General features: G+C 38.9%; 1 protein-coding gene across 1 annotated transcript in view; it reads right to left on the bottom strand.

The window, feature by feature from the left end:
- Positions 1 to 115: 115 nt before the first annotated feature.
- LOC115416262 (ran-binding protein 10-like) overlaps positions 116 to 24,847 on the bottom strand; it is a gene marked incomplete at its 3' end in the record, with an annotated part of 28,441 nt that continues 3,709 nt past the window's right edge. Inside the window, exon 2 of the mRNA XM_030130009.1 lies at positions 116 to 227. Coding sequence (XP_029985869.1) covers positions 116 to 227 — 112 coding nt within the window. The remainder of the gene's footprint in view (positions 228 to 24,847) is intronic.

Raw genomic sequence — 24,847 nt, 5'->3', positions numbered from 1 at the left:
GTGTTCTTGGTTTTACTGATGACACAAATATATGTGTATAGAAATAAACTGAGCCGTCACTGTACACAGACTGTGGCCCACACACACCCATGCTGCCAGCGGAGGTTCTGCTTACCCGTCTCGGCCTTTGCTGACAATCTTGACTTCAAAGTAGTAAATCCCACAGGCGGCAGGGATGGGGTGTGTGGCTCGCACTGATGCGGCATCCTTGTGGTTCTTGCCGTGGCCTAAGAGAACAGAAATACAGAGTGTAATTGAACAATGTGGCCAGATAATTCTATGTGAGGAGGGAAGTCCTCAACAAAGTGGATCTGACACAGTTGGAGTAGGGGGCAAGGTTATTATTGTTAACCAAAAGGAGCCAAATGACAAAAACTACAATTGAAAAGCATTTCATTAACTGAAATAAATAAAAATTATAATTAAAAGAAGAAAAAAAAACATAATCAACTGAAACTGTGTTGTGTGTTTACAAAACTAACTAAAATGAATAAAAATTATGGATAAAATTCCTGTCGTTTTCATCTTTGTCAGTGTCAGATTGATATCAAATCGTCTTTCAGCCCGTCACGGTCCGTCACTAGTTGTTCTGAGTCGGCTTCTCGTCCCCACTCTACCTGGCAATCCGCGCATCACTAATTTCTCTGAATACGATGGTGAGGAAGATAAAAGATAAGAAAAAACTAAAATTAAACTAAAACTAAGCATTTAGAAAAAAAATTAAAACTAATAAAAACTAGCAAACCTGCTCTAAAAACTAATGAAAACAAACTGAATTAGAGAAAAAAAAGCCAAAACTAAATAAAACTAAAGTATAATGAAAAATCCAAAACTATTCTAACCTTGGTAGGGGGCTGTTTTGGTTCTGAGCTCACATTGACTAATCAGCTGAGTGGAATCCTGAACAAAACCCAGCTTTTATTTCATTGCTGATTGCCCGTTAATCTAATCAGCCCATTTGGGAGTTTTCCCCAGGTGGTTGGAAGGCTGAGGTCATACGTGGACACAGCAGTATAGAAAGGACACATCTACGCTTCATTCTGCTCTTCTCACTTACTGCACTAGCCAAAGGATGGTACCCTTCTGCCTGACAAACAGCACTCTGGGCAAAGCACACACAAAGACACTTCTACTTAGGGCTGCACGATATCGGAAAAAACTGACATTGTGATTTTTTTCAGGGCTGAGCAAGTTAACATGTTATTACCACGTTAATGCATTCATTAAATAACGCCAAGAATTTTTTTTTCTCTTCTGTTAATGCCGTTTTATTCTAACTCCTATTCTTCTGCTTGTGTGTGTGTAGCGATTAGCTGCAGATAGATAACAGGTTTAACAAGAAAAGACGGACGCCCAAAACTTGTGTCCAGATCTGTTCCTGTAGACTCACTGTAAAACTGACACATACAAACTAAACATGTCTGAGTTCTGTTCACTGCCTTAGTACATTTACATGGCATTATACATTTAAATGAATGGGGAAAAGACCGCTAGCTCGATGCTAACTTGAATGGGAAAATCTATAGACACGCTAACGATTAGCATTTACAGATTAATTTAAGATTTACAACGTCTTTTTATCCAGAAACAAAGTTTCACATCAGAGATATTTGATACTATTCATTCTGACAACAACTGAACAGAAAATACTCACAGGCAAACGTTTTTGGGGCCATACAAACAGAGTGAAAGAAACGTGTCTGTTAGTTCCTTCTTATGTCTGAACTGACTACGGGAACACCGCAAGGACAAAACATACGTTAGTGACACTTATTCTGACCACTAGAGGGCCCCCTTTGTTTACTTTGAACACCTGAACATCACATATTCTTTTTTCAGTGCATTGCTGTGGCTCTGTGAACACTCGTAGGTAAATCATGGGTCACAGGAACAGGAGGATGTTGGTTTTTTTGGGGGGTTTTTTTGGAACGGGGATGTGGATCAGGGTTGGTTTGACAATCGGTGTCATCTTGCGTTTCAACCAATGACAGCATTTGGGGAGGGCTTAAGACTCCTGTCAGTCACTCACAAGTGTAAATAAACCTGTGTAGACATAAACATGTGTAACAGTAGCGGTCTGTTCCATGGACATTTGCATTTGAAATGTCTTCAGATGGTGGGGGGGGGGGGACACAGGTGTTTGGAAGCACTGACATGTGCAATTATTTTATCAGCGGAGTACTGCAGTCTGAAATATCACTGAAAGGAAATACACGCTGTTGATGCTGGCAAAACCCCCCATATAACTATTAATCGCGATTAATCACAGAAATCCACGCGATTAATTGTGATTAAAAATTTCAATTGTTGCCCAGCACTAGATTTTTCATAACCCTCCGATAGATATTGCGATATGCAAAACTACTCAGGAGGATATGATATCTGTGTGGTGCCGACGTAAATGTTCAAACTAGTTGTTTCCTGTCATTTTGTGGACGGCTGTCAGACACTGTGGGCTCAGAACACGTTTCAGTTTCATCCATCTGTAGCTGAAATAATTCCACACAACTGACAGTGCTTTTCTTTTTGGCACCAAGTCTTCATTTACGGTGATTTTTCTCTGGTTCATTGCTCGTTTTTCAATGTTGTTACCAGCGACTCACTCCAAACTGATTAAGCAGGGCTGTGATTGGTGGACCTCTGTGTGCAGTGTGTGTCCAGTCCCCAGGATGAACTTAGATGAGAACACATTCAGTTCATTTACCTCCTACATTGCAGGACCTGCAATGTGACTATTGCGCACACGCACATCGCAATGTCGATGCTCAAACCATATACTGCGCAGCTCTACTTCTACTGACACTAGGGACATAACGATTACCGGTATAACGATAAACGGCAATAAAATCGCAGACGGTCAGTATTACCGTTTAAATTCTAATTATCATGATAACTGTGTTTGATTAATGCACAAACAACTCAAACTTGATCTGGAAAATGGTCAAACAGTGTCCATAAGGTTCCATCTTTAATGCACATGTGTATGTTTGATGTTTACATGTTAATATTTGAACGTTTCTGCAACAGAAAGTGCATTGTGCCTATTATTCTATTTGGGTTTTTTTGTTTGTTTTTTTCAAAATACAAGTTGGTTAAATTACTTCAGTGTGTGTATCAGTACTTTTTGAACATTTTGAGCACATTTCAATAATACTGCGATTATAATGATTTCTTTGATAATTTTGGTCACAATAACCATGATATGAAATGTTCATACGGCTCTGTCCCTAACTGACACTAACGGTGCTTTCACACTGAGTATCCACATGCCTGCTGTACCTGGATACGCTCACACCTTTCCTGCAGATAGAATAGAATAGAATAGAATAGAATAGAATAGAATAGAATAGAATAGAATAGAATAGAATAGAATAGAATCTTTGTCATTATGCGAGGCACAATGAAATTTCGTCCAGCAGCTCTTGGCATTAGGCATACATATTTACACACATATAATATATATATATAAATAGAAAAATAGAATAAAATAAAGTGACAAGTATCCATAGTGCAAACATCAAACTTTAAACTTTCAAACTTTTGCAGGACCTACAATGTGATGTTGCGTTCATAACGTACCGCGGCCCGTGCCCGAGTACAAGTGGATGTTAAAGGGTCTAAACCAGTGGTTCTTAACCTGGGTTCGATCGAACCCTAGGGGTTCGGTGAGTCAGTCTCAGGGGTTCGGCGGAGGTCAAGACACACACTCGACTCATTAGTCGGGTGTGTGTGTCGGGCTAGGTCCGTGTATGTAAACAAACGGCTTCGGAGACTCTTTCTCTGACTGACATCCAATATACACGGTGTATTGTTGTTGCTTATACCACTACAACACATCCGGAAGTGTTTATAATCTCTTCCACTCGTCTGACGATGAATTATTTGAGTATTTTCCACATCGTTGTTATGACTTTTGCTACTTCCTGTTAACCATGGAGGCAGCCATGTGTAGCGTTTGTTTACATTTTTCGGTCACCGCACTGGTCAGTTACAATCATGTGACGACCGACGCACCGTTGCGGATGGAGAAATCGCATTTCGCTAAAGCTGAGCTAGTGCCGTAATAAAACAACAATCACAAAAATACTGAAGGAGTATAACAAGAACTTTTTTTTTTGATACACTACATGCAATTATCTTTTTTTTTATGTCAAAATTGCGTGGTTTGGAAAGTTCGGAGCGAGATGAAACAAAAACGGGTTTACCTGACGGCCTACACATACACATACACAACAGCAGAAGTCACTGATTTGCAGTAAATATTCGTTATTATTGTAGCCTGATGGAAATAGGTGATGGGTGTGTGTTAAAATGTTAAAATGATAAATAGCATAAATACAATAAGTTCATTATTGGAATACATAAGGTTAAAAATTAAAACCATTTCACTGTGGTTGGATTAAAAAAGGTCGAGTCTTTGTGAAAGGTATGAATTGTTGTAAGTTCATGCACTGTATTGGTTTTGTCTTTGAACACAGTGCTGTTAATGCACGGTTCATTTTGTTACACCAGTAAAACCATATGCCTGTGTCTTGAATTTGAAAAAAAAATCATATTGTATTTTTTAATAAAGAGGGTTCGGTGAATGCGCATATGAAACTGGTGGGATTCAGTACTGCCACAAGGTTAGAACCACTGGTCTAAACAGTAGGTGGAGGGTTGTGGAAGGAATTCGGTCGCTATCCAATAAACATGGAAGTCAGAGGAAGACACACCCTTACGTCACTCAACCGAGCGACTGTTCTGTTCATTTGTCTACAACGGTGTAATCCTTTTCTGTTATCCTGTTTGAGGCAGAGTGAAGAAGAGCCACCTTCACTGTCCCTGTGAAATCACCCAGCGGTTCGGCCCGGTAAGGCGAGCCTGCGCCGCACAGATCCAAAGGTGTTTTCAGGAGACAACAGGAGCACCGTCTATGGTCTCATGATTAAAGCTGCGGCAGACTTCCATCACCAGTGTTTCCTCAGATCTGTCCATCCTCAGTCCTGTCCTCAGTTTCATTCGCCTGTTCGTCCTGTCTGTCATTCCTCAGCTGAATCTCTTCCTCATGGTGAACAGTTTCTTAGTTCCATCACCACGAACAACCATGTGTTTATGAGCAGAACCACGAGGTAACTCGACCATCTGAGGAATTTTGTTGCGACGTGCATTGTGGGAAACACCGGTTCGTTCCGCTGTCAGACAGCTTCAGCTGGAACAGACATGAGGCAGAAACGGCCAGGAGCTCCCTCCCCTCTATGCATATTCCTCCAGCTGTTGCCGCATTTAAGCCGTTTCCGCACGTGTTTGTTTCATCCATATAATATCATATGGTGAGCCTTCGTTTCCCACAATGCACATCATGACCAAATTCCTCAGATGTCCAGTTCCTCCTGACTCTGAATGTAAACACATGGTTTGTTTGTGGTGGATGGAACTAAGAAACTGTTCAGACTGAGGAAGAGATTCAGCTGAGGAATGACAGACAGACCAACAGACCAATGACACTGAGGATCTGACTGAGGCATGGACAGATCTGAGGAAAAATTGGTCACGAAAATCTCCCGCACCTTTAAGTCACTTCCACTGTCGGAGTGGTGATGGGTCATTTCCGGTGTCGGGCCCGGATCGCTTTCACACTGCACCGTACCGTACTGGAGTCCACGCAGTCCAGACCCAGGACAACCTTCTCATCTGGACTCGGGTTACGGTACTCAAGCACGGAATGTTTGCATGAATGCATTTATGTATGTATGTATGTATTTATTTATTTATTTAGAACACGCAAAGAAACAAATAAAACAAAATGAAGCAGATTAAGACCAAAACAAAATAACATTTATATGAACAATCTATCTTCCAGTATGTGCAAGACCAAATTTTGCATATGGTCAAAAGGAGTAGGAAGAAGAATAAACTTATTGAACCTCCTCAGACCCAGCTCTGGGTTTTCTGTCCACATTTGTGGACAACAGTTTCACAACTTTACACAAAAAAAAAAAAGAAAAGAAAACTGTCCACCACAAAGGACATTAAATAAAATTTTAAAAACTGCACCTGAAAAACTGTTGCATCATGATGTTTTCCAATATGGGCACTGATTTAATAAAAAACAGAAAAAGCTGGTACTGCTGCCATTTCCTGGTCTGAGGAGGTTAATTTCAACCCCTCAAGTGCTTTACACCTTTTACATTGATAAAATTTAGTGGACTTCAGGGTCCAGCGTACTCAGATATGGACTCGAGTACAGTGTGAAACGCCCCAACACTAACCTATTGGTGTGGGTGGGTGTATGTGGGCTTTAAAGCATAGGGTTAAAAAAAAAAAAAGTTTTATTTTTCTATTTTACACTGTTTTTTCTAATCATCACTCACTCCTCATTCAGCCAGCAGCATTACATTACACAATAGACTGAATAATTGTACATGACTGTGAATGTGCAGGAGAATATGAACACACAAACTTGTGCACAGCCACATTTGTAACGTGTTAGTCAGCCGATAATGTGTGGCCCCGGATTTTTAAAGTTACTCCACTTTTAAATACAAAATTATATCTGCTCTTTACAAACATTTAATGGGGAACTGAGGTTGGAACACTTTGGATGTGACACAGAAATGGGGAGAAAGAACTAGGAATGTGTGTCTCGGAGGAATGGATCAACATGTGGAGAACTCAACAGTCAACCGCTTCTTCAAGAACATGGAGGGAACATCGCTGGAAAAATATAATTGGATTTTTCATAACAGCTAAACTTACAGCTAATATGTGTCCACAGTTCAACCCTGTTGGACAGAATGTGCAGATGTCAGTGTAAACAAACACATCTTTTGACTTTGTCCTAAACTTGCATCATTTTGAGATAAAATATATTCAACGATTGTTCAGATATTGGGTTATGTAATCCCTAAAACATGTTTGGTGATGTATTTTGGATGTATTATTGGTAATAGGGCTGTGTATCAGCAAGAATCAGGCGATAAGATACAAATCACAATACTAGGATCATGATACGATATATCATGATACTGTTAAAAAGGCAATTTTTTTTGTTTGTCTCTTTTTTTAAAGTGATTATTTCCTGGAAGAATTGAATTCCAGCAAGAAATCTGCCCAAATCCTAAACACATTTGTATTTGATCCTAACAGGATCTAATGTTCTATCACAAAATGTTCCAACTGTGTTCAAACTGAAATTGTGTTTTCCAGACATTCCAGTTTCAGATCCTGTTCAAATGTTCAGATTCTATTAGTTCACAGCTAACATCAGAACAGGATTGGAGTTCAATCCAACAAAGGAATGAACATTATTGAATAAAACAGTGCTAAATAAGAATAAATGAAATATAAACAAAAACAAAAAACAAAAAAACAAAAATGAGCCTCCACAAAATCTGCATTTGAATAAATACCTAAAAATATCCATACAGTACTTTTTAATATCGATACAGTATTGTGAAATGAAATATCGCAATATATTGCAGAACCGATATTTTCTAACACCCCTATTGGTAATAATGTAAGAAAAATTATATTTGTTTAAAATACTATTATAAGCCTGTAAAAAGGCTATTACCAAAAATGGTGCAGATTAGAACCACCTACAACTAACGACTGGATCCAAACTGTGAATGGAATATTTCAGAAGGAGATTCTGATCCACAGACTGAAACTAAAGAAGAGCAGGAGTCAGGACAAATGGAAGAAATGGACAATTTTCATTTCAACATCACATTACTTCAACCAGCTGTTAGACACAAAGGTTTATTATGGTCAATGCATCCCAAATGTCCCTCATGTTTGTTTGTATTGTATAGAAATCAAACAATAAAAAAAAAAGTGAAAAAAAAAAAAAAAGTTACTCCACTTTTAAGCATTTTCTGCGACTGAAACTGACTAAAGCTACTTGAGCACTTGAAAAAAATGCCAAACTGGAAACAAAAACCAAAGGGTAATATTAAATAAAACTAAAATCATTGCATTCTGTGAAATCATTTGTGGACTGTATTTCCAAAGCTGTGCTGTTGATCTGAAGGCCACTGTCTGCTCTATCTGAACACAGCTGGACTTTCCACATAAACAAGTCCAAACTTTGGGACAAAATTCCACTTTCATGCGGTTTTTTATTCCCCTTTTCCCTTGAGGGTGCCGATGATGAACAAGTTCCTCTTTGTCATATTGTAGGACATCTTTTCAATCCGCACCATGCCATAAATTCTGCCAAACATAACTTGAAACCCTGATTATTCTAAAACAGGACAAATCCGAACACAACGGCTCCAACTGTATTCTTAGTGTAGAGGTGGTACACATTATATACACAGACGTAAACAACAGGGTCATACAGCTTGTGTATAGTGTCTGCACTGATTACATTCAAGCACCACAATTCTTACTGTCTGTCATTCTATATTCAGATGGCTGCTTATGCAATCCCTCAGGTCATGAGAGAGACAAACCAGTTCAGTAGTGCGTTGTGTAACTGTTATCTGGCTTCTATACATGTGCATCTCTGTCTGTTCCATGTAGTAACAGCATTGACTCGCTCCAAGTTCACTTATCTGGATACAGGACAAGTCAGTGCAGGCTCTGTGTATGTGCGTGTATGTATGCAATGTAGACGGTCGGTGTGTAACCCTAAACTGAGCAGCTGGCCGTCACCAGACACCTCAGGGCTGTCGCTGTTCATGTGTGGAGTCCAACACAGGCACAGCTACGAGCATGGAGTCATCTGGAAGTACACAACATATACGCAGGACGGCTCCAGTGTGCTCACAGCTCTTCTGTGTCTGTGTTCATATTAAATCAGTCTCAGTGAATCCAAAGGAACTTTGTGTTGGTAAATGACAGTTGTTCAAATGGACAGGATTTCAGTTCTGTTCAACATGTTGATGCTCATATGAACTATGTTTTCAGCTCCAAAATGAACCATTTCAGCACAATTAATGCAATATTTTTCATGTCACAAATGGGCAAGTTCTATTTGAACTGAACTGAGCTGAAAAACAAATCTTCTCTTCTTTTGGATTCCCCAGTTTTCTTCCCAGATTCTCTCCTCCATATCACATGTTTTATTTGTACAGGTTCAATCTGGAGTATGGTGCTGATCCATCCTGCTTCTGTTCCACCATACATACATGAAGAATGGCACACAGCACTGTTTACATCAACACTTTTACAATAAGAAGCATTTTTAGACACAAAGAACAATTCTAGATTGATCTTTTCCTCTTTAGTCTGATGCTAAACTATCCAATAAATAATAGTGCTCCTAGTTTTTGCACAGGGATCATTAGTGTAAACGCTGACATGGCTGCGAGCATCAGTATGATGGGATCCACAACAACCATGTCACATCCGTCCACTGACACATTTAGTGTTTTTTGTGTCAGCTGGGATTGTTTTAGATCCACAATACCAACATTTATGAAGAAGAGCACAATTAGCAATAGGAAGTCTAGAAGTTTATCCTAATAAAGTACTGGGACTGACCAGAGCATCATGGGTAATGTCACGTCCGTCCACCAGCAAAAGTTTTCACATCCAGTGCTATTCCAAATCCAATATTTATGAAAATAGAGCTTCCACTGTCAGAGAATATCAGTAGTCTGTGCACAAATGGATTAGCATATTTACACACACTTCTGTGACTGTAGGACAACTGTTTTGGACACAAATGGACACTCATGTGACCCCCGAAGGACATTTTAGCCGATATGTAGGATTAAATAAATGAGTTCCCTAAACATACTGTTGGACATGAGCAGGTCCGTCTTCACTGAACATCCACCAGTCGAAGGGTTAGGATTACAGCAGAGCCATCACAGATTAAATTGTGTTTTAGCAACATGCTAAATAGAAACTAGAGCATGTTCCCTTTCCAGTATAAGGCCTGAACGAATACATTGATCATAGTATAAGACAGGGGTCTCAAACTCATGGCCAGGGGGCCAATTGCGGCCCGCAGGATGACTATTTTGTGGCCCTCTACCTGACATCAAAGTTCAGCGTTGGTGCAGCCCTCACATAGTTCTCAAGCACACCTTTTTGCTGAGTCTTGCCACGCTTTTATTTTATTTATTTTTAATCGCTAACGGGCTACTGTAGATAGTCTTGTGACAGCTTCCGGTGACATTTGTTGTCAACGGTTGTCAAGCTAGCCAACTGCGAAGTACCTGTGGAAGTATGAACATTAGTCACTTAGTTGTAGAGCTGCAACCGATCAATCGACTCAAAGTGATCCAAAAATTAATTCAACCACAGTTCTCCTGAATCTTCAGCTTTGTTTCCTTCATTTCTCTGCTGTTAAACATTGGTTCCACTGTTGTGTTTCACACGGACACTTATTGTGACGCACAAAGAAGCTTCAGTTCAGGAAAACTGCAATAGAATATCTCCCTTCAATCAATTCAAGTCAATTAATCGAATCGTGCATTTTTGCATTCGCTTCAAGCACCTAATCGATTAATCGGTTGCAGCTCTACTTAGTTGAAACACATTCCAGAGTGACACCAAGCGGACGGAAAATATCTGCCATCGCCCAGTAACAGTCATGTCTCTAAAATGTGCCGCTGTCTGACGTCATTACTCAAATAGACATGCTGAGGAGTTTCCAAAATACCAGGGAGAAGAGAGAAAGAACCAAGTCACCAGTGTTAAAAAGTGTCTATTGAGGCAACAAGAGTTATTCAAGAAAGCAAACAAAGAGAATGAAGCAGCAGTCGAAGCTAGCTACATGGTGGGTGAGATGATAGTTAGGGCCGGAAAGCCATTCAAAGAAGGGGAGTTCATTAAAAAGTGCATGTTACGAACTGCGAGTAAAGTAAAGAAAGCCCATTTTTTGTGGAATACTTAATGCGGCCCAGCCTGACCCAGACTATACCTCCAATGGCCCCCATGTAAGTTGAGTTTGAGACCCCTGGTATAAGATGAAAAGGACCTCGGCCCACACACAAGTTTTAGCAAAGTCTCACAAATGACTTCCAAATGTTTTTCAAGTGCCTGAAACACACGTCACATGACGAGGAGGGAACTGAGGCGAATTACCGGTTGTACCTGCTTAGGGTCGTGAAACGTAGTCGGTAGAATGGTGATGAAACCCAGGAGGTAAGTGCGCAACAGCTGCCAGCGGAGACAACCGCCACAGAATCACATGTCATTCAGTGTCCATGTTGAATGAACAGCAGGTCAAGGCTCACAGCTGTCACATGACAAGGCCTCAGCCAATGAGGGAAGGACACATAATGACTGATCAGACCAAATCAGGCAGACATGCTGCTGTCTGCTCTGGTACTACTTTACTGTATTATACTGTATATTACTTATACTAGCGCCATTGTACCCATGGTGCCATTGGACGATAGCGCCACTCCCGTGGTGCAACGGCGGCACTGCACCTGTACGCCCTCCTGTGCTGCAACATCGCGACACGTGCCGGACACAGAAACGTCCATTATAGTAGGATATACGTGTTGTAACTATTCAATGTGTTTTATACATGGAGGAAAATGCTCCTTCCTTTCAAGGAGTCATTTCTGACATTTAAAGGGCTCATGTTTTCCACTGTAAAAATCTAACTCTGACCCAGTGGATCTGTCTCATTTCTGTTCCAAACATCTGATCCCACTGAAACTCCAACAGAACCACCTCCAGAGGAACTGTACACTGAGACAGAAGAACTGATTTACACACAAGAGATCTGCAACATCTGAGTTACACTGATCTGAACAGCAGCATCTACACTGGGTCCACTGGAGGAGGCTTTGGCTCCAACTGAACAAAACAAATCTTGAAACAAGCCAAAAACTTCATTAGTTGCCTCTCTAACTGGTTCCTTCTTCATTAGTTGCGTCTCTAACTGGTTCCTTCTTCATTAGTTGCCTCTCTAACTGGTTCTGTCTATAGTTAGTTGCCTCTCTAATTGGTTCCTTCTTCATTAGTTGCCTCTCTAACTGGTTCTGTCTATAGTTAGTTGCCTCTCTAACTGGTTCCTTCTTCATTAGTTGCCTCTCTAACTGGTTCCTTCTTCATTAGTTGCCTCTCTAACTGGTTCTGTCTCTAGTTAGTTGCCTCTCTAACTGGTTCCTTCTCATTAGTTGCGTCTCTAACTGGTTCCTTCTTCATTAGTTGCCTCTCTAACTGGTTCCTTCTTCATTAGTTGCCTCTCTAACTGGTTCCTTCTTCATTAGTTGCCCCTCTAACTGGTTCCTTCTTCATTAGTTGCCTCTCTAACTGGTTCTGTCTCTAGTTAGTTGCCTCTCTAACTGGTTCCTTCTTCATTAGTTGCCTCTCTAACTGGTTCCTTCTTCATTAGTTGCCTCTCTAACTGGTTCTGTCTCTAGTTAGTTGCCTCTCTAACTGGTTCCTTCTTCATTAGTTGCCTCTCTAACTGGTTCTGTCTATAGTTAGTTGCCTCTCTAACTGGTTCCTTCTTCATTAGTTGCCTCTCTAACTGGTTCTGTCTATAGTTAGTTGCCTCTCTAACTGGTTCCTTCTTCATTAGTTGCCTCTCTAACTGGTTCCTTCTTCATTAGTTGCCTCTCTAACTGGTTCCTTCTTCATTAGTTGCCTCTCTAACTGGTTCCTTCTTCATTAGTTGCCTCTCTAACTGGTTCCTTCTTCATTAGTTGCCTCTCTAACTGGTTCTGTCTCTAGTTAGTTGCCTCTCTAACTGGTTCCTTCTTCATTAGTTGCCTCTCTAACTGGTTCCTTCTTCATTAGTTGCCCCTCTAACTGGTTCCTTCTTCATTAGTTGCCCCTCTAACTGGTTCCTTCTTCATTAGTTGCCTCTCTAACTGGTTCTGTCTCTAGTTAGTTGCCTCTCTAACTGGTTCCTTCTTCATTAGTTGCCTCTCTAACTGGTTCCTTCTTCATTAGTTGCCTCTCTAACTGGTTCTGTCTATAGTTAGTTGCCTCTCTAACTGGTTCCTTCTTCATTAGTTGCCTCTCTAACTGGTTCTGTCTATAGTTAGTTGCCTCTCTAACTGGTTCCTTCTTCATTAGTTGCCTCTCTAACTGGTTCTGTCTATAGTTAGTTGCCTCTCTAACTGGTTCCTTCTTCATTAGTTGCGTCTCTAACTGGTTCCTTCTTCATTAGTTGCCTCTCTAACTGGTTCCTTCTTCATTAGTTGCCTCTCTAACTGGTTCCTTCTTCATTAGTTGCCCCTCTAACTGGTTCCTTCTTCATTAGTTGCCTCTCTAACTGGTTCTGTCTCTAGTTAGTTGCCTCTCTAACTGGTTCCTTCTTCATTAGTTGCCTCTCTAACTGGTTCCTTCTTCATTAGTTGCCTCTCTAACTGGTTCCTTCTTCATTAGTTGCGTCTCTAACTGGTTCCGTCTCTAGTTAGTTGCGTCTCTAACTGGTTCCGTCTCTAGTTAGTTGCCTCTCTAACTGGTTCCTTCTTCATTAGTTGCCTCTCTAACTGGTTCCTTCTTCATTAGTTGCCTCTCTAACTGGTTCCTTCTTCATTAGTTGCGTCTCTAACTGGTTCCCTCTTCATTAGTTGCCTCTAACTGGTTCCGTCTCCTCAGTTGCTCATTTCAGGTCCAGACTTCATTTCCACATTTCTCCAGTTTTTCTCCATAGTTGTTCGTTGCCATCAGTGGTTGGAGTCCAGACTGAAAATCTGTCCAAACTTGGAGCCCATTACTGAAAATGTTCAGTTATTGGTTGAACAGGACAGAGAGGCACAGCCAATCACCTGGAGGGGGCGGGGCCTGAAGTGTCTCCTGTGCATTTAAAGGGCCAGCGCTCCAAACCACCTTTGTGGTGTCATTAGTCATAAACAGTGTTGCAGATGGACCTGTGGAGTTGAATGAATGAAGAATTCAGAGCCAAGCAGAGCATTTACAGTTTATGGAGACCACAGGAACATGAGGGAAAAGGAAGAAGAACATTTTTAAAAGCTAAATATCACTCCTTTAAGGAATTTAAGGAAAATTTAAAGATTTGGCTTCAGTAAGTTTCAGTAATGATAAACTCCACTTTTTAAATCAAATCCATTTTCTTGACAGTGAAGCTACTGGGTTACCACCAATGAATATTTGCTACTGAGGTAGAGCTGTGGACAAAAGTTTTGGAAGTGACACAGATTTGTTTTATGTAAAAGGTTGTTCAAGCTTTCTTAATACACATTTCTGAAATGAACAATTAAGAATTTTGTAAGTTTCAAAGACTTCTGGAAAATTCATCATATGCATGCAAAAAGTATATTTGTGTTACTGCCATGACAGTACTAGCAGCTAATGTTAGCAATGTAGTTGAATCATTTGGTACAATACTGCTGCATGTCGTTTACTTTATGTTATAACTTCAGTGTCATCTTTTAAATCACTTCTTAAATGCATTTTTGTAGACTCGCCTTCATGTGATGTTGCCTCTTTTTAATGTTTTTAATGTTTTAATGTTGAATATTTATTTTGACCCTGTTTTGGTTCTTCATTTATATTGACATACATGATGTAGCTTTATTCCACTCCTTCATTTCACACTGATCTGACACCATCGTGTTCTGTTATTTCTGCCCTCTCCACTACGATACATTCAGTTAGTCTTGTTTTTATGTTGCTGTACTTATCTCTTTTTTGTGTTGTGTTGTCTGCTGTTTTTTCTGCTGTTGTGCACTTTGTTTTGTCTGTCAAAGCACTTTGTAAACTCAGTTTTTAAAGATGCTATATAAATAAAGTTACTATCATTATTGTTATTACTATTATTATTATGAATATAACTTCACATTTCCACTTCATCTTCAACCAAAGGTGCTAAATGTAAAAGTGCTAGTTCAGTCCAACTGAGCAGAAATCACAAAATAAGTTAGTTTAAAAACTGTATAAACAATTAAATCTTCTGTTCTTCTGTTAAACTTAGAACATATTCAATGCCTTTTCCACATCTGAATTGACAGTTTTGCATGCATGTTGGATAAATAGAGTTTCTGGTACAAATTGGGCAGTGACACACATCATCTTTTCCCAAACTCTCCTCTTTCAGTCTGATTTTCCAAACTTAAACAGACCCAGTCGTGTTTCTAAGAGCCCACATCCTAAAACACTGGTGTATTGTGGATGCTAGCCGCAAATGTAGCAAAAACGATGCATTTCAAGACACGAGTGGGTGTCATCGATTTTGGCCTTTGACCCATTTGCTTTGTGTTCATTGTCCCGTTCATGAACTATCCCCATATAAAGATAAAGCATGAGGAAGTCCCATTTCTAACTCTTAACCTGAGTGTTTTACTATTATATTACACTGTTAAAGAATATGCAGACTATCAAAAATATGATTATCATGTTACTGTATGTGCTGCATCATCAACACACACAAAATTGATCATCAGGAATTCAGAGCAGTCAACCTTGTAAGAAGAAATGAAAAAGAACCAGAAAAGGTAACAAGCAGGGCTGTGTATGGGCAAGAATCTGGCCATACAATACAAATCACAATACTAAGACTACGATACGATTTATCGCAATATATCACAATACTGTTCAAAAGGCGATATTTTTTTTTTGTTTCTTTTTTTTAAAAGATTAATTCCTGGAAAAACTTATAGTGCAGCATTTTGGATAAATAAAGTTTTAACATGCGGTTTTACCAGTCCAAAAAAAAACCACATAAATAAATAATGTTTTATAGACATTACAGTTTCAGATCCTGCTTAAATGTTCGTATTCTATTGTGAAAAGAATCCATAGTGTTCAGTCCCTGAATCATCCGACATGAGAACATTATTTTTGTGCATTCCCAATAAAAAAAACATACATTTGCCTCTTTCAGACATTAAAAAGTGCTTTTAGAATGCTTGAAATAACCATTATCAAATTTTTAAAAAACTACAGGGTGGGGAAGCAAAATGTACAATATTTTGAGGCAGGGGTTGAAAGACAGTGTATGACCAATTAGTTTATTGAAAGTCATGAGAATTTATTTGCCACAAGAAAATGTCCATAATAGAAAATGTTTTTATTCTATGTGTCCTCCTTCTTTCTCAATAACTGCCTTCACACGCTTCCTGAAACTTGTGCAAGTGTTCCTCAAATATTGGGGTGACAACTTCTCCCATTCTTCTTTAATAGTATCTTCCAGACTTTCTGGTAATAGTTTTGCTCATAGTCATTCTCTTCTTTCCATTATAAACAGTCTTTATGGACACTCCAACTATTTTGGAAATCTCCTTTGGTGTGACGAGTGCATTCAGCAAATCACACACTCTTTGACGTTTGCTTTCCTGATTACTCATATGGGCAGAAGTTTGTGAAAAGGTATGGATAATAGTGTTAGGTATGATTATGACATCAGTATATGTTTGGGTTCAAAACAATTGACGTAGTGTCTGCTGAGAAAAAACAACTAAATGTTCAGTGTACATTTGGCTTCCCCACCCTGTACATGTATGACCTGCAGTATCACAATACTACTGTTGTACTAAACAAACACCAGAGTCAAATACCCATGTGAATATAGAAATAAAAGAGCGTGATGAACAAAAAAGAACGACAAAAATGAAGCTCTGCCATGTCTGCATTTGAATAAACACTTAAAAATATCGATACGGTACTTGTTAATATCGATACAGTATCATGAAGTGAAATATTGCGATATATTGTGGAATTGATATTTTCTTCCAGCCTTGGTACCCAGTCTGTCAGCTGTGACAGTAACATTTACCCACTGGTTGATCTCCAACCCCAGCAGTGTGCTCTAGGACCAGGACGTGTTACTACATGTTTATTCATGTGATGCCGTCCTTCCAGTGTGTGCTGTGTGTAATTGTCTGTTCTGATGGTTGCGGCAGGCGTCCGTTCGCTCTATTTTTAGTCCCGTGAAAACGAGTCCTCGGGGGGCCGAACAGGTCTCTTTACAACTGCATAGATGGGTACGAGATATGGCGATCGCTTATAACAACACCACTCCCACCACGCTGAATAAAATTAGATGGGGGTCACCCTATGCCAGCTGACCCACATTTACAGCTTTACATAAGTTTGCATCATTGATTTTCTAGAAAACTTCCATTAAGTTCAAGGTAATTTGTCGAATCATAAATGTCTACACGACAAATAGTACTTTATATAGTTCTGAGTTTTTCACTTCATCACATGTCTTCACAGCCTAACCAGTTGTCTGTTTTTCAGCGGACGGGGGTGATATTCGCACTAAACACTATAGGAGGCCTTGGGATATTTTTAAATTTGGCCACAGAAATGGGTGTTCCGACCAGTACAAGGTTTAGGCCAAGGACAAGGTTCTAGGCTCCAAAACCAAGACAATGTGGAAGCATCTGAAATCTGTAATATGACCAAAAGCTGCTGGAGTTGGTTCTAAAAAGCCCTGGGCCCTGTAGACGAACACTGAGAACCTCTAAAAATACATAAATTAATAAATAAATACAATTGAATAGAATGGCTTTATTCAACATTTCATTCATCTGGCGAGTCCCACTCAAGTACTTTCTGTTTATTTCTATTTCTTTCTGTACATTTATACCTATTTTACCAGACTTTTTTCCTGACAGCTCAACTGTAGCTGTAGTTTAAATTTTCCATTAACAAGATGGTAAAATTACTTTAACCTCCTCAGACCCAGGAAATGTCAGCACAGTACCAGCTTTTTTTTTGTTTTTATTCAATCAGGGCCTATATTGGAAACATCCTGATGCAACAGTTTTTTCAGATGCAGTTTTTAACATTTTTATGGAATGTCCTTTGTGGTGGACAGTTTTCTTCTCTTTTTTTTTTGTATAAAGTTGTGAAACTCTTGTCCACAAATGTGGACAGAAAATTTTATTTAATAAGAAATATCAGTCATATTATGGTATATAGTATAGATCTGCTTAGACTAGGAAGGTTATTATTGTTATTAATTATATAAGGAGAAGAGGTGGGAGTTTATAAGTTATACTTCTTCTCACTCCTTTTCAAATATGTATCATAAGTCTTATGTTTAAGTGTTTTTTTATTTATTTTCTTCTGTTTTGACATTCATATTCAGAATAAATACATCAATCAATCAACCCATAGCTGGTCTTAGGAGGTTAAGCAGTGACTGACAGAGTTTACCATTTTACAATGTCTGTAATCAGCATCCAATCACCTCAGACCCACATGGATCCACCCCTTTTGTCCAAATATGGTCACTCATAGCTCCCAAAACATAGAGATGACCAAATTGTAATCAGGTGATATGTGTAATATTATATGCACCGTTTCTCAAAGGGCTTTTTCTTAATATTCCACCTAAGATCTCTGATAGAAATACTATAACAGCAAAACAAACTGTTGGAGAAAAGTCCTGTGAAAGAAGTCCTTTGAGAAACCTTACTTATAACATCACACATCAGCAGGTACTACAACAAATCATAAACTACTGGGTTCAAAACGATAGCTCAAAAACCAACGGGTGACCTTACAGTTCCACCACACACCGATTATAGAAAATCTATGGTTCAGGTACAGCATCCAAGACATACGCCAAATTAAGTATAAAATCAATATGACAACTTTGAACTAACTGAAATTAAACTTATCCAAATCTGACAGTTGTTTTTTGTACATGGGTTTTTTTTCTGCTCTGAATTTTTCCAAATTTTGGTACATGGTAGATGAGAGTCAAGTGTTCCATTTTGCATTTCTGCCATTTAAACAAAGCTTACGCTGTCGGGGGCCAACAGCGGGGGTATATACCCCAAATCCCCCCAGTCCTCTGCGATGTATATAAATCTATCAACAAAAACTGTCAGAAAATCGATATGAACTCAATTTGAGCTACATGGACCTGATAGTGGCAGAATAATGTCAGAGAACCCATTTCTTCCCACAAAACTCCATCTATAAACGACACAATGTATAAAAGATACAAACTTAATTTTGGATGATCGATATGAACCAAATTTGAGCTTGATTGGCCGACGATATCTATTAATAACATCCAAAAAAACGGATTTTTCAACAGAAACGCCCCTATTTGGACAAGTGATAATGTTGATGGGACACCCCAAATCAAGAGGGTTCTTCCCCTGGGGGGTCACCTGTGTTGGTGCTGAAGGGGGATACAGTGGTTCTGCTGCCACACCATACATTTCATACAAAAAAAAAATTCACCGTCGCATTAGACTTATTATACATAATATATAACAGCCCGGGACAAACATCCTACACCCTCAAATGAAAGTCTGCAAAGCTTCAGGAGGAAGGGAAAATATAAATGAGCGTAAAGTTTCATTTTCACTTCCACGGTACCCCATAGTAGGACGGAAACCGGCCGAGCTGGCCCCCCCCCCCCCCCCCCCCCCGACCGACATGCATAACTAAAGAAGGATTCGTAATGACCCATTCTGGCTCTTCGAAGGCCCTGTGGCGTTGTGTGAAGTTTTCAGATGAAAATTTAACAAAATCCATGACCTGAACTAGAAGACCTAGGTGAGCTGGGATGGAACGATCCAAAAGAAATGTTTGATAGATCAGATGTTTGTTTGATGTGGTGATTTTGAGAAGCAATCAGAGTGTAGAGATGTACATTAGCGATGCAAAACGTTGTCCAAAAGTCCTGTGTGAAATTTAGTTTGAAAATTAACGCCCTGTACACATCAGAACAAAATTATGTCAGTCCGCTACAGTTTACTCTGGTTTGGGCCTTTGGTCACATGACACTGGCGTTGTCGGTGCCTGAAACAGTATTTTAGTAGAACGGGTCCCAGAGCGTAAACCTGTCCCAGCTCCGCCCCCCTGGTGTTGGCTCCGCCCCCCTGGTGTTGGCATATGGATAGGACAGACACCACTGTATGGAAACCATGACAACCACAGGACCATGCGACCAGAAGAAGAAAACCAAGGACGGAACCTCCTGCACATGCTCAGTGCGTTCTTCTGTAGTTTTCCTGTCTCCTCCATAGGTTCTGTCTGTGTTTGTGGACACTTCCACATACAGGTGTGGACTACATATGACACTGTTGGACCCAGTTGGACCGGTTCCACCTGGATGCACACATTTATGGAAACCATACAAGTATGGACCACAAACTGTTAGAGTCCACTAAAGACAAAGACCAGGAACGTTGTCGTCTGGATTTAGTCTAAGAAAAAGGCCTTTGTGAAACGGTGCATATACTGTCCCACATGTCAGCTGTTACTACACACCAACCCCTTCCACCAGAGGTCAAGGGTCATAGGTCACAGGACTCTGAGGACTTCACTGCTGACTAGGACATCAGTGATCCCACCCCAGGTTCTGTCCAATCACCGCTATCAGTAAAGTACAAATTAGGGATGTAATGACATGAAAATTTCATATCACAGTTATTGTGACCAATATTATCACGGTTATCATTATTATCACAGTATTATTGAAATTGTGCTCCAAATGTTCAAAAGTACTCATACACACACTGAAAGAATTTAACCAAGTTGTATTTGGAAAAACAACAACACAAACAAATACAATAACAGTCCCACTGTCCCTTCTGTGTCAGAAACATTCCCATATTAACCCTTAGTGGTCTGAGTCTATTCTGTCTGTTTTTCAGTCCTTTTGATTTGGCCTTTATATACTATAGAAACAAATGTTTACTATACCCATGTTTGGATCTGTTTTTTCAGCACAACTTCATCTAGATCATCTGTCTAGTATTTTTTCACTTCAACCTACTATAAAAACACAAAAGGACAGAAAACACACAAAAAACATAGAAAATCTGATTTGAAAAATGTATATAATTTATTGCATAAATAACACACAGATGTTTAATGAACCTTTTCACAGACTTTAAAAGTGAATATTGGTTCCAAATATTAGATATAGAAAATTAAAATTGTAATAAATTAAAGCTATACTCAAATATTTGACATTAAAGCAGATCTTTACGTAGGTGTTTTTTCCCCTGAAAGTGCAGTAATCAAACACAGTTATCATGAGAATTAGAATTTAAACGCTAATACTAACTGTTGACAATTTTACTGCGGTTTATGGTTCTACCGGTAATTGTTCCATCCATAGTACAAATACAACATCAGCTCCACACAGAGGCAGTAAAAAGCAAAGCCCAGACTTGTCCTCTGTTCCTCCTGTCCACAGCAGCAGGAAAATGGAAGGGCACTAGAAGATAAAAGCTGAGAGCACAGACCTTGGAGCAGTTTTCAGAGTGTGTTGAACCAAACTCAGCACCACTTCAACCAAACTCCTTCGCTCTTCTGTGCTCACCTGCCTCCTTCCACAGAGATTGGCCAGTGCATTTTATAAGCAACAAAACACTCCCATTTCATTTTTAAAGCTGCTTCAGCTCAGAAATGATTTGGGCTTTTCTATTTAAGCATTATAAAATGAAGGTAAGATTTGTACTGAGTAGCCGTTAAATTCAAGGAAATGTAATGTTTTTGTGGAGTGCAGAGCTCTCCCACAGTGGAGGCTCTTCAGAACCATTCAGCCTCTCAATATTATCCAAACACAGAACACCATTTATACAGGATACGCTTGGAAAAAAGGTTTTTAACTAAATATAAAGGTCACAGCCTCATTCTATTCCTCACATCAAGACACAATCCAAAAAACACATCATATAACCCTCATATTTGAAATACAAGTGTGTCCTGTGATAATAAAGTCTATTAAAGTGAATGCAGTACAGCTCTAGGAGATTAAAGGAAGTGTACCAGTACTACAGCTGACATTTTAATACATTACACTTCTACTTTATTACAGCTCACATCCAAATATTGCACTTGTTTCTGCACTACATTTGTCGGACAGTTTTGGATAAAAGAATTTAATTTTATATATATATATATATATATATATATATATATATATATATATATATAAATATATATATATAAATATATATATATATATATATATATATATATATATATATATATATATATAAATATATATATAAAAAAAAAAATATATATATATATATATATATATACACACACTTTTTTTTGAGCTATTATTGTCCCTCCAAGTCATTTATCTCAACAACGTTTACTACAGGATGTAACTGTTTCTTATATTTTAATCTGCTGTGTATGTTGAAAATTTCTCTGTGGGGATCATTTAAAGTTTATCCTAAATTACAACATTAGTAATAACTGATCTGCTGATTACACTGGTCTGCAATTTTTTAGAAATGATCTGCCTCAGACATTAAATGTGCTAAATGTTACATATTTTAATCAGATTAGTAGTTAAACTAATGACCACAGTGTTGGTTTGCTGATGTTTTCCAGGTATGTGATGGTGTGTTCTAACACGTGTGTTGGTTTGTGTCCATTTATACACAGATGTGTAAATGTTCCACTGGTAGAACCTGTCCAGTCCATTTATACACAGATGTTAAATGTTCCACTGGTAGAACCTGTCCAGTCCATTTATACACAGATGTGTAAATGTTCCACTGGTAGAACCTGTCCAGTCCATTTATACACAGATGTTAAATGTTCCACTGGTAGAACCTGTCCAGTCCATTTATAAACAGATGTTAAATGTTCCACTGGTAGAACCTGTCCAGTCCATTTATACACAGATGTTAAATGTTCCACTGGTAGAACCTGTCCAGTCCATTTATACACAGATGTTAAATGTTCCACTGGTAGAACCTGTCCAGTCCATTTATACACAGATGTTAAATGTTCCACTGGTAGAACCTGTCCAGTCCATTTATACACAGATGTTAAATGTTCCACTGGTAGAACCTGTCCAGTCCATTTATACACAGATGTTAAATGTTCCACTGGTAGAACCTGTCCAGTCCATTTATACACAGATGTTAAATGTTCCACTGGTAGAACCTGTCCAGTCCATTTAGAAACAGATGTGTAAATGTTCAACTGGTAGAACCTGTCCAGTCCATTTATACACAGATGTTAGAAAATAACAGTTCAAAAAATGTATATTACATATAGACAATTCCAGTCCTAAATGTTGGTTGGTTGTTTTTTCACAGATACATTCTGGGGTCAAAATGTGAAATTGTAGAATTAATTATAGAATGGGTTTAACTCCAAAGAAATATTAGTGTCAGATCGACCAGATCTACTGCAAATACTGTCTGCACATGACAATACATGGACTGGACAGGTTCTACCAGTGGAACATTTAACATCTGTTTCTAAATGGACGGGACAGGTTCTACCAGTGGAACATTTAACATCTGTTTCTAAATGGACTGGACAGGTTCTACCAGTGGAACATTTACACATCTGTTTCTAAATGGACTGGACAGGTTCTACCAGTGGAACATTTACACATCTGTTTATAAATGGACTGGACAGGTTCTACCAGTGGAACATTTAACATCTGTGTATAAATGGACTGGACAGGTTCTACCAGTGGAACATTTAACATCTGTGTATAAATGGACTGGACAGGTTCTACCAGTGGAACATTTAACATCTGTGTATAAATGGACTGGACAGGTTCTACCAGTGGAACATTTACACATCTGTGTATAAATGGACACAAACCAACACACGTGTTAGAACACACCATCACATACCTGGAAAACATCAGCAAACCAACACTGTGGTCATTAGTTTAACTACTAATCTGATTAAAATATGTAACATTTAGCACATTTAATGTCTGAGGCAGATCATTTCTAAAAAATTGCAGACCAGTGTAATCAGCAGATCAGTTATTACTAATGTTGTAATTTAGGATAAACTTTAAATGATCCCCACAGAGAAATTTTCAACATACACAGCAGATTAAAATATAAGAAACAGTTACATCCTGTAGTAAACGTTGTTGAGATAAATGACTTGGAGGGACAATAATAGCTCAAAAATGTATATTATTAGAAGTTAAGAGTCACAGATGGTTGTTCCCTGCCAATGTTGATTTCTTATGAGTTTCTTAAGAGTCGATTAATTGACGAGTCGACCTCTAGCAGATTCACTATTCTTTGTGTTAGTGAATATGAACACATTTCATATTACAAATAGTAATTTAATAACTGTTAAACTTGTAATATAAATATCTGAATTACTGCTGCTATTAGTACTTTACATTGTTCAGTGGTGAGGACATGTTTGTCATGTGGGTTTGTTGGTTTGCAGGGGGGGGGGGGGGGGGTGTCCCTCCCTTGACCATGAGCTTTGTATAGTGATGTTCGAATCAGTGATAAGTAGTAAAAAAATATTTCTCTTCACTGTGTGTCTGGATCTAACCTGCTTTTACACAGCACATGATAACTGTTGCATGTGCCTAGAGGCAGCACTGCTCTGTACTTTAAACAGGTAACAACAACTAGATTATACACACTTACACACATGTACATTATACACAACTGACAGCTACAATCCAAAAAAAAAAAAAACCCTCTATACTTTCAAGAGGCAGTCATACCAGTGTTTCCAGAACACAGATGTGTAACGTACAGCACTATATACCAGATGTGTCAGCAATAAAAGCTTCAAAGAATCAAAATTATGCTAAAAACAAAAACGCTTTACTCATAAAATGCTTAAGATGCGTGTCCGTATCCTTTTTATGATGCTTTGTGCTTTGCCATGATCACACTGAGGCCTATGACAGTGAGTGTAATAGCATCATGTGCTAGTTCCTGACAGACGCAGTCAGAGTGTTTACAGTGGAATCCATGGAGACAGTGTCAGCAGCCTTTCATGGTCTAAACGGTACCTTTTGGGTTTGTCATGAGCAGATCTGATACTTAGAGGTGGTACAGACTTAAAGATTTGACCTTTCATACTGAAACGGACTGTCTGACAAGAGTTTGGTCTGCGCAAAGGATTAAAATCCAACTAGTTAAAGATGGAAAAACACCAGAACTGAAGTAGGATAGACATGTAATCAATGTGTTAAATTAGCATGCTGTATTACTAAATGTAAATTTTAACATAAATATAATTATTA

This window comes from Sphaeramia orbicularis, unplaced genomic scaffold, assembly GCF_902148855.1.
Source record: "Sphaeramia orbicularis unplaced genomic scaffold, fSphaOr1.1, whole genome shotgun sequence".
Taxonomy (NCBI): domain Eukaryota; kingdom Metazoa; phylum Chordata; class Actinopteri; order Kurtiformes; family Apogonidae; genus Sphaeramia; species Sphaeramia orbicularis.
The sequence above is the reverse complement of the archived record's forward strand: the minus strand, read 5'-3'. Positions and strand labels throughout refer to the sequence as shown.